This window comes from Podarcis gaigeae, assembly GCF_964106915.1.
Source record: "Podarcis gaigeae genome assembly, chromosome: 10".
In the NCBI taxonomy this organism is placed as follows: domain Eukaryota; kingdom Metazoa; phylum Chordata; class Lepidosauria; order Squamata; family Lacertidae; genus Podarcis; species Podarcis gaigeae.
In genome coordinates this window covers 74,840,626-74,851,845 of record NC_139686.1, presented here as the reverse complement: position 1 = coordinate 74,851,845, position 11,220 = coordinate 74,840,626, and the positions used below count along the sequence as shown (strand labels likewise).

The window sequence follows — 11,220 nt, the reverse complement described above, 5'->3', positions numbered from 1 at the left end:
GCTTGAAGCAGAAATCTTTGGTATCCTGCAGGTATTGCAGCACCCTCTTGATACCATTCCAGGCACTCACATTTGGCTTTGTAGCCTCCCTGCTGAGCAGATTCACAGCAAATGCTATGTCAGGTCTGCTCCACTGGGAGAGATACAACAGACTACCCAGAGCTGACTGAAAGATCTCAGTGTTTTTGAACTCAGCATGTTCCCCAAGCTTACTGTCTTTCACGTAGCTTGTCTCCATGGGTGTTCTGACCCCTGCACATTCAGACATTTTGAACTTCTCAAGCAACTGCTCAATCTTGCCTTTCTGACTGAGAGAAGCTTTTGTCCTGGATTCTATCAACCTGGATGCCTAGGTAAATTTTCACTGGACCTAGGTTTTTGAGCTGGAAACGTTTCCCAAACTCTTTGGCAAAACCTTGAACCAGTTTCTCAGTCCTGGCCACATAGATTATGTCATCTACAAACACCGATACTAGCTCCTGTGACTCTCCTGACCCTTTCAGGTACAGGCAGCTGTCAGCAAGATTCCTCTTGAAACCCATGCCCTGCAAGGCTTCATTCAGACACAAGTTACAGTTCCTGGCCGATTGTTTCAGGCTGTAAATGGATTTGTGGAGCTTCCACACTGCATCTGGCCTATTGCCCTCAAACCCTGGAGGGAGCATGTTCAGATCCTCCTTTAGGTCTGAGTTCAAATAGGTTACATCCACAGCAAAGTGATGCACCTGATGACCTCTCTGTGCAGCAACAGCTAAGAGCATATGCAGAGTTTCACTTCTGAAAGTAGGAGCATACACTTCAGTGTAATGCAGCCCCTTCCGCTGCGTGAAACCTCTGGCTACTAACCTAGCCTTGTACAGTGGTACCTCGGGTTACATATGCTTCAGGTTACATACACTTCAGATTACAGACTCCACTAACCCAGAAATAGTGCTTCAGGTTAAGAACTTTGCTTCAGGATGAGAACAGAAATCGTGCTCCGGCGGCACGGCAGCAGTGGGAGGCCCCATTAGCTAAAGTGGTGCTTCAGGTTAAGAACAGTTTCAGGTTAAGAACGGACCTCCAGAACGAATTAAGTACTTAACCTGAGGTACCACTGTACTGTGGTTCTCCAGTTGCTGTGGGTTTAAGATGGTAAACCCAACAGCTGCTCACGGCCTGCTTGCCTGCTGGCAGCGTCGTGATAGAGAACACACCTAGAGACTCCATTGAGCTCAGCTGTTTGTTCATTGCCTCTTGCCATTTCCTGGCTTCTGCTTCAGGCAATTTCTGAACCTCCTCAAAGCTGGTTCACATTGAGCAAACCAACCCACAAGCTAGTGACATCAAACCTTTCAAGTGGTTTTCCCTTTGTAGCGTGAGCTGATCGTCTGAGCACTACTTCAGTTGCCCCCTCTCACCCACTAGGGCCAGCTAGTGTGTCCTTGCCCTCAGAGAACTGCCCCTTTGACTTACTGTGCCTTCTGGACTCAGCTGAACCTGTGGGCAATGAAGGTGCACTCCTTTGTTCTAGCTTAACAGTTTTAGGATATGCCCTTTCCTGTTCCTGCCCTTGGTCAGGGAACTGATCCTCAACAGCAGGATCAGTTTCTGTCTCTTCCTCCTCAGCAGAGTCAAGCAGACTCTGAAATAATGTCTGGATTTCCACAGATGCGTGTCCACCCACTTTGCTCACAGAACTCAGCACTCCTGCTGACTAGAATCCTAGACTGATTGCCTTCTGGATAAGCAAACCTCCACCCCTTGGTCCCCGGCTCATACCCACAAAAGATCATTCTTTGGGACCTAGGGCAACCCTTTATGCGTTTGGCTTTTGGCACAAGGACCCAAGCCTTGCATCCAAACACACGGAAGAAATGCACCTGGGGCTTCTTACCATGAAGCAGAAAATAGGGCGTGTCCCCTACTACAGAACTGTACAAGCGGTTCAAAGTGAAGCTTGCGACTTTCCACGCTTCCACCCAAAAGCACTGGCTTCTGTTGCCAGAATGGCTTCTGTTGCCTCCTGCAGCATTCAGTTCCGACATTCTGCCACCCCATTCTCCTGAGGAGAATGCGCAACTGTCAACCTGTGGTGTATCCCTTTCTGGTGGAAGAAGTTCTGCAGCACCAACCTGGTGATGATCTGATTGAAAGCTCTGGACCCTCAATGAGAGCTGTAGTTCAACTGCAGGGATCCAGTCTTTCACCAAGGCAGCAGCCTCTCCTTTGTGCTGTAGAGTGAACACTCACCCATTTTGGGGGAAATCATCTACCAGAGATAACACAAATTTGGCCCCACCCAGACTGGCAACTTGCATAGGGCCGCAAAGGTCTGCATGAACTAGCTCAAAAGGTTTTGTGGTTACCCTGTCAGACCTAGGATAAGTGCATGTTTGAACCTTAGCTTCCTTGCAGGCCCTGCAATCCAGGTATTTGGCACATGGCTTCATCTTGCACCCCTCAGTGCAACCTGGGATCTTCACATACCCCCAGTTGACGTGTGACATTCTTCGGTGCCACAGATGATGGCACCCATCGTGGACAGGAACATTAGCACACTGCGCTTGTGCTGACTCAGTGGGACCTTTACCTGCAATAGGTGTTTCCAGAACAAACAGCCTGTTTTTGCATTCAACACTGACCAGTTGTCACCCACTTCTGGAAATAGAACATTATCCTCAAAACACACTTTGAAACCATCATTGACAAGAGAAGAAACAGATAGCAAACAGCACTGTATCTTTGGCATGATATAGGCCTCAAATCTCCGCCTGCAAAAAAGAAGCATAAACGGAGCCAGACACAATTGACGTTTGGAACTATCTGCAAGAGTCACACTTTGTCCTGTCGTCACAGCCCTGCAGTTCCTCAAAAGACCAGCAGAGGGCATTAGATGGTGACTGGCACCACTGTCAATCATGTAGCTCAGCACGTGGCCTTGGTCGCAGTTTTTCACTGTTGCCATAGAAGCAGCCAGGTGGTGTTGTGACGTTTCTGTCGGTTCTCTTGGGGCCTCTCTGAGCCTTCCCATGCTTGGCAGCGCCTCTAATCTGGTTGCCCTGGGAAACAGCCTTGGAGGCTTCCTGTGGCTCCACTGGACACTCTGACCAGATGGGAATCCGAGCCACAACGAAAACGAGACAAAAAAGCTTTCACTGTTTCTTCACTTCACTGTTTCTTCACTTCCTGCACCCCCACTCCTGGACGCAGGACAGCCTGAGCCTGCTCGCCCTCCATCTTCTCCCGGGGTTGCTCCTCATCACACAGCCTCCCTGAGATAAACTCTAGCGTCAGCTGCTTCCAGGGTCAAACACAAATGCTCATAGTATTTGTCCAAAGAACTCAGAAGAATATAAACTCTTCTTCCGAAAGGGCCACATTGAGCTGCCGCAGCCTACTGAACACAGCCAGCATATGCGTAATGTGGTCTCTAACAGGTTCTCCAGGACGTAGTTTCATCTCAAAAAGACTCCTTGTCACATGAATCTTGGCTCCTGCTGTAGTGCATAGGTGCGCTCTCTCCAGAGTCTGCCAGGCCTCTTGGCTGGTCCCTAGCCCATCAACATGGGGCAATTGGGAAGAGACCAAACTGAGCACCAGAAGGCTCATAGTTCTCTGGTCTCTCCTCAACACAGCAGCGGCTGTTACTCTTGCAGCTGCAGCTGTAGCTGCACCCACCGGTGCAGGAACTGGGGCGTTCTGCATACATTCCCAGAGCCCCTTGCCTGTAAGCCAGGCCCTGACTCTTCAGGACCAATCCTCCCTGTTGTGCCCATTGAGCCTCTCAAATGGGACACTGAAGGTATCCTGAGACTCTGCCATCTTCTCCGGGACTTAGCCTACTCACGCTCCTGCCAGCTGGTCCTTGAAGAGGCGATCTCCACAGCGAGGTCCTCCTTCACCAGCGAGTTCCAATGCCTTGCCTTAAGCACACAGAATGGCAGGATCTCTAGCTGGACTTTGCAGCTCTTCTCACACAGACACAGCACAGGCGTGGCTGAAAACCTCCATAACCTGGAAGGCTAGCACCCAGAACCTGTTAAGTAATGAGGAATGAGTCTGGTTTGCTTCCACTGCCATTCAGCTTTTCTGGACTTGTAGCAGAGTAAACACAGTGTGTGCTCTTGTGTGTGAGCATGCAGAAAACAGTCTGTACGCGGCTTCTCCTCTAATCTAAGAAGCTTTATTTATGTACAGCAGCAACAATAAATCAACACCTTTGGGAGACAGCATCTTGTCTCCAGTCTCGGACAAAACTGAAAGCAGACTGAACACAAAGAACAGATCCCCAGATGGAGACCACCCCAGTGGGCAGGACGTAGAATCTGAGCTGTTTAACCCTATAAGCTCTGATTCTCCTCACAGTCTCCTGTATCCTTCCTGGCAGCACTACAGCTTGCAACAGGGCACTCACAATGCCCCTTGCCACTCTGTGTTTATTTAAAACATTTATACCATATGTCTTCCTGTATTAAAAAAACCCACCCCAACAAAAATTAAAAACAAGCTAAAAACTCTAGACTATTACAAGCAACAGTCAATGTGAGAAAATGCCCGCACTGACTCAAAAGCTTGACTCTTGAGATAGTGCCACAAAGACATCTCTGTGGACAGTATTCAAAAACAAAGCTGCTACCACAATAGACATCTCCCTGGTAAGCACCTGCCTAACTTCTGAAGTGACTGTAACAAAGATCTCCTCAGATACATGGTAGACCATATGATCTTGTCATACAGTGCATGTACATTGTTAATCCCAAATTGTTTGACAGCTCTCCCTGATACCTTGGGCAAAAGACAGAAGGCAAGATGGACTGGGACAATCTTTATAGATAGCTGCATCCCTGTCTTGGAGGAGGATGCTATCTTGATGCACATATCATAGTGTGTGTTCCTGTGTGTGTCTAATTACTAAATGTCGCAGCTGCTGATCAGGCAAGCTATTGGATTAAAGCTGTCAAAGCAAAATGTTTATCTAGTCCCCAAATAAGGTTCAAAAGCTTGTACTGTATTCTCTTGAATAAGTGGACTTTCCCATTCGCACCACACACTGCTTAAATGTAGCTATGACTGGGTTGTTGATATCACACAGTACTCAACTTTTTATAGTGCTTGAGAATATTCAATACCTATGTAAAAACCCTTGCAGCATCCTCACAAGGTTAGGACAGCATTATTTTCCAACAGGAGAGTGAAAGTGTTCATGGAAGAATTTGGATTTGAAATAGGGAGTTTCAATTTCACAGGATGCAATCTTAGTCCCACTTACTTAGGAGTAAGCACCGCTGAATTAAATGGGACTTAATTATGAGTAGTTAGGATTGCAGCGTTGGTCTCGTGTAACAAGCACATGAGCTCTCTGCCTTTGAAAAGGGCAGCTCTTAAAAAAATGTAAATTCATTTTCAAAAGCTGCATTATGAATATTAATATCCATGGGTGGCGCTGTGGTCTATCCACTGAGCCTAGGGCTTGCTGACCAGGTCGGCAGTTCAAATCCCTGCGACGGAGTGAGCTCCCATTCCTCTGTCCCAGCTCCTGCCAACCTAGCAGTTCGAAAGCACGTCAAAGTGCAAGTAGATAAATAGGTACCGCTGCAGCGGGAAGGTAAACGGTGTTTCTGTGTGCTCTGGCACTCGTCATGGTCCTCTGTGTGCCAGTAGTGGTTTAGTCCTGCTGGCCACATGACCCAGAAAGCTGTCTGTGGACAAGCACCGGTTCCCTTGGCCTGAAAGCGAGATGAACACCACAACCCCATTGTTGCCTGTGACTGGACCAGGGGTCCTTTACCTTTTTTAAAATATCCGATACAATAAAAGACTCTCTTACAAATATATTCTGCTAATGTAAAAAGTTAACTAAAGCTATTCGTAATGATTCTCTGCTTGGTTTAATACCAAATATATTGCTAAAATTTTTATACTAGACATAAACATTAAATTACTGACTAGACAAAATGTTAGTAAACTATTCAGTATTGGCCTGAATATAAGCTCCACCTTTAAAATTCAGGGAGCGGGGGGAGAAAAAAAAGACAATACCTGAATATAAGCCGCTCCCTTAAAATTCCACAGGCACTCATACTCAAATTCCATTTCACCATACGTCTGTTTCAGCAGCAATATCGTAAAAGCCCAATATTGAATTTAAGACGCACTTTTAACTTTTCACAGTCAGAATTTGGGGGGGGGGGCGGAATTGATGCTTATATTCAAGCCAATATGGTATTTATGCTTAGTACAAATAGTACAAATAGGCAAGCAATTCTGTCAGGGAACTGCCATCGGAGCCAGAGGGAGAGGGAGGGCTCCGGAGGGGTTCAGGAGAGCGTCCCGGGAGGGAGAGAAGCAGCCCATCTTCTGGGGAAGGAAATCAGCGTAGCACCAGTGGAGAAGGGGGGCAGATGGGGGAATTGGCGAGGTGGCTCCATGACTCCTCGCCGGGGACCAACGGGGAGAGCACGGGTCCTCCGCTACCCACACCCTCCCTGCGCAGAAGGCTTCCGCGCAGGGAGAGTAGGCGGAGACTAGGCGTCAAAGAGCTTCTTTGTTGGAAGAAGTTCAAGAAACGCCCACTGACGGATTCTGCCAGCGATTGAGACAGCCACGGGTGAGTGGCTGTCCGGACAGAAAGGGTTCACTCAGGCAACCCAGCCAGGTGTGGCGCCGATTTACGCACGAGCAACCCCTAGAACCATTACAACTTCCTCCAGTGATAATATTGATCAGAAATGTGCAGCCTTCAGCTACCAGATATGGAAGCATGAGACTTTTCTTATCCATACCTTAGAATTACTGGACGTGAAATCTAGGCTAGTAGCTTTGAAACGGAAGTTCTCCTTGTTCTGTAACTACTCGTTAGGATACCTTTGATGAAACCCTGCAATTTGAAGCTAATTATCAAATGCATGCAGCTGCTTCAGGAAAGCATTTACAGTGGTACCTCGGGTTACATATGCTTCAGGTTACATACGCTTCAGGTTACAGACTCCGCTAACCCAGAAATAATGCTTCAGGTTAAGAACTTTGCTTCAGGATGAGAACAGAAATTGTGCTCCGGCAGCACGGCCGCAGCAGAAGGCCCCATTAGCTAAAGTGGTACCTCATGTTAAGAACAGTTTCAGGTTAAGAACGGACTTCCGGAACGAGTTAAGTTCTTAACCCGAGGTACCACTGTACATTGTTTTCCTATTTCCATCTAAGGCCCTTGGCTTAGGGAGAAAAAACAAGTAATACCTGATTTACAAATAAGCCAGATTCCAGCCCCTCACAAAGCTAGTCTTTCTGCTCACACTAATTTCAGGGCTCAGAATTTCTAAGACAATAGAAGAAGAACAATACCCTGTCAGAAGGCAATAAGAGATTTATTTTTCTCAGGAAATCTCCAGTTAATTGGATACAGAAATTGAATTAAGTGAAATTGTTTCTTTCTTTTCAACAAACAGGCCAGTTAGACTGCTATAAACTGTCCTCTCTTTTTTTAGAAAAAGCTTACTGTTTCATTCAGCTTGTTGACTGTCACAGGAAAGAAATGCTGCCTTAGCTCAATACAGGAACATCCTTCCAAACAACTAAGCAGTCTTAGAATTTCATAAATGGCACTTGGAATGGCTGATCTGTTGCGTGCCTCAGTGCCAAGGCATAAGCATATACTTTTGCATCAACTATCATGTGCTCCTCTGACACCAGCTCTGGAAAAAATAGATAAATATTTTGTTAAAGTAGCATAAGCAAGACTGGTTTAATCCCAATGTTCCAAAGAACACAAGTCACACATATGTTGAGGAAACGTGTATTGTTAGAATAAAAGAATAGAACCGTAGAGTTGGACAGAAGCACAAGGGTTCCTACAATGCCAGAATCTTCTGCCCCATGCGGGGCTTCAAACCCAAGACCCTGAGATCACGTCTTAGGCTGTACTGACTGAGCTATTTTTTTTTACACTCTGCTTTCAGGCCACAAAACTTTGCATTGTATGCACTTAACATTGTTGAAACCACTGTATCTGAGTTCAACTTGGTTTTACGTGCACCTTCTGCTATGTGGTCGTTGCGAAAAAGCAAATCTGCAAAAATAATCATATGCTCTTCTCATGGGTGGTCTGCCAGAAAGTGAGTGGAGCAGCCTTGGCCATTGCTTCCCACACTCCCTGGCAGACCACACACGGAGCAGTCAGGACATAACGACAACAACTGTGTGCCACCCTGCATTCAGAGCCAGGATTTGGTAACCAAGGCCATGCTGTCCAACCAACTGCCTAATCAACAAAGTTTTCTGGGTAGTTCTCACCAAGTTCAATCAACAACAACAATAAATAATCAACTCTCTCTTAATTGTGTGATCTTAAATTGTCAGGAGATTATTACCATAGTCGTACTATAGTCTCGAACATTTTGGCTCCCGAACGCCACAAACCTGGAAGTGACTGTCCCGGTCTGCAAACTATTTTTGGAAGCCTCAAGTCCGACGGGGCTTCCGCAGATTCCGATTGGCTGCAGCAGCCGTGCTTTGCTTTCCAAATGTTTTGGAAGTCGAACAGACTTCTGGAACAAATTCCGATCGACTTCCAAGGTACAATTGTACTTAAATTTTACCAAGATGTTTGGTCTTAAAGTCATATAAAACTGAGTAAGATGACCACTAGAACAGCGATACAGAGGAGAGTGCACACTCCCCCCCCACCACTGTTATAAGGCAGAACAGCGTAATACAGCTCTTGGGCTGTACCTCTTAATGCTGCAGAAGAAGGAAAACCAAGTCTGATTGCACCCTAGATTTTTAAAAATCCACCATGCCTTTCCCCTGATTTTCCATATCAGGGACGAGGAATCTCAGGCCTGCAGTGAGAATCAAATGCTGACCTCCAGGCCTCCCTAGCTGGCCTTTGGGATGCATGCCCTCCATCATGAATTTGGAAAATCCTTGACCTCCAACTCTTGCTTGCCTGGCTGGAGGTCAGAGAAGAGCGTGTGTAGAATCCAGCCCGCAGTACAATGGTAACATTCACAGTCATTTCATCACCCTCTTTTGTGAGGTTGCCCAAAAAGAAATGTGGATCTCAAGCCAAAAGGTTTCCCACCCCTGTTTCCGATGCAGGAAGACTTTGCTGTTTTGTTTTAAAGCTGGCAGAGCAGCCAGACATCCCACCCCCAAACTCAAGAGTTCAGCCATATCATTCTATTGATGATGCAGTTTGGCTCTAAAATCCTTGAGGTTGTTTCTTTTTTAAAGGAACTATAGTGGTTTGGAGGAAAAACAGCAGAGGGAAACACAGGAGAGAACAGCCCTTTGCAAAACACTTGATCTAATGCTTAAAATTCCTTTTTAAACTCAGGCCTCTTTTTAAAAAATACGGCCAATGACTAAACCACTCACACACACAATCTTTTTTTACCTCTCAGGGTTTTCAGTTACCTCCTCCACTCCTTTTGACCCCCCCCATATTGTATATTTTATGTATTTTATTTGTTCCTGTCCGTCTTGCTTCTCCGCCCCCCCCTTCAGTTTTGCTATGCTCACAAGCAGGTCCGTTCTTCTTGCCAGTGATGCAGCTAATAGGTGCAGTTCCACAGGGACATGAAATCCTGCCTCAACCATCTACTTCACAAGTTTTCAAGGATGTATGAATGAAATAATGGTTTGCTGTGGTATTTTGGAGGGTAATATGTAGGTGTAGCTAAGCATCCCTGATCAGAAGACTGATGCAGGTAGTGAAATAGGTCTCCTATTGGGAATCTTCCCTGGCATTCAAGAAAAATATGCTTCATTCTCAGAAAATCCTTTTAGAAGGCCCTGACTTTGCAAACTCTGCCACCATTTCAATTTTCATGAATCTATTCTTCAGTGATGGTACTTACCCTCAATTCTCTGCAATAAATCATTCTTTGGTAGTGTAACAACTTCTACAAATTCTGAGGGAGGGGAAAGAAAGAAAATTACGCATTACATATTTTCTACTCTATTCCACAAGGTGACTCCCCTTTTAGTCTAAAGCTGAAAATAAGATGAGTTTCACATATACTGAAACTTATAAGAAAAGCCAGTGAGCTACAACCAGCCCCATTCATGTTATGCTGACATGACTATGCCTCCTTTTCACAGTACTTCGCTCCTCCACCCAAGGCCAGCTGTTTCTGCAAAAAACTGCTTACTCCCCCTAGTGTTGAGTAAGGGTGGGCAGAGGTAGACAGTGGCAAGTGTTTGGGTCACCAGGAATCAGAAAGAGGTGTTCTATTGCCAATATGGAAGGCAGTTATTCTATGGTACACACGAACTAGGATTTGGAGGACTAGATTAGTCAGAGGCGTCACCAGTTTCTGACTCCTCGGTTAAAAGGAGATCACAACATTGCAGTTGAGGTCTGCTGATTTTTACCTGCGAAAACACTATCCTAGAAATAATGGAAACTTTAGTTCTGAGGGGTGGACCTGTGGCCCTCTAGGTGTTATCAGACTACATCTCCCATCATCCCTGACCATTGGCCATGTGGGCTGGTATGCACTGTAGTCCAATAATAATTGGAGGGTCACAGGTTTCCTCATCTCTTCCCTAGTTCAAAACTTAGTTGCATGAAGTATGGGACTGGATCCAAATAAAAGTCCTTCTGCTCATGGAATGTGTCTCCCACTTACAGAATAACAATAACATCATCATCATCATCATTACTATTATTATTTCTTAGTCACTTCATAAAAAAGTCTCAAAGCAACTTAACAACAAAAGGGCTATTTTGCACCTCTACCTTCAGGGTTATGCAATAAAAGTGAAGGTAAATCCAAAAAACTTGCACAAATGGAAGCATGAGAACTTATAGCAGTGTGTAATGAACTCTTACACAAGTGGAATTACGCAAATATATCTGTCACCTCAGAAGTGGTAATAGCAAGATCACCTCTTCATCCACACTAGGAGACAGTGGGTAATTTCTCTGGAAAAGATCTCGGTGCTTTTCAAGCCTTTCCTAAGGCAGTGTAAAGTCTGGGAGATTCCTCCATACTCTACAAGCCAAAGATCTATACACTGAGCTTTGTGTAACAGTCAAACCCATGTCCTCCCCTGCCACCGCAGAGTGAAAAAGAGGCAAGGGCTTGTCTGTACAATCCCATCAACTCTCCTAGGTGTCTCCAAAGCTCAGTGTGACATCAGCAGCGGTGCAAAAGTTTGGGTCGACTACTCAGGCTGTGTCAACCCATTTGGAGAACAGTGCTAGTGTCTTGCTTTCTTTCCACTCAGTTTTTTGGA

At 45.8% G+C, this 11,220-nt stretch overlaps 2 protein-coding genes across 8 annotated transcripts in view; one reads left to right on the top strand and one right to left on the bottom strand.

Annotated features, from left to right (window-relative positions):
* DHTKD1 (dehydrogenase E1 and transketolase domain containing 1) overlaps nucleotides 1–11,220 on the top strand; it is a 171,960-nt gene that overhangs the window by 49,859 nt on the left and 110,881 nt on the right. The window lies entirely within an intron of this gene.
* Nucleotides 7,325–11,220, bottom strand: part of NUDT5 (nudix hydrolase 5) — a 40,900-nt gene continuing 37,004 nt past the window's right edge. For all 7 annotated transcript variants that reach the window (XM_083701656.1, XM_083701650.1, XM_083701653.1 and 4 more), the window contains 2 exons: nucleotides 9,837–9,890; nucleotides 7,325–7,670 (listed from right to left, as the gene is read on the bottom strand). In XM_083701656.1, the coding sequence (XP_083557782.1) occupies nucleotides 7,561–7,670; nucleotides 9,837–9,890 (164 nt within the window). In that variant the 3' untranslated portion in view covers nucleotides 7,325–7,560. The remainder of the gene's footprint in view (nucleotides 7,671–9,836; nucleotides 9,891–11,220) is intronic.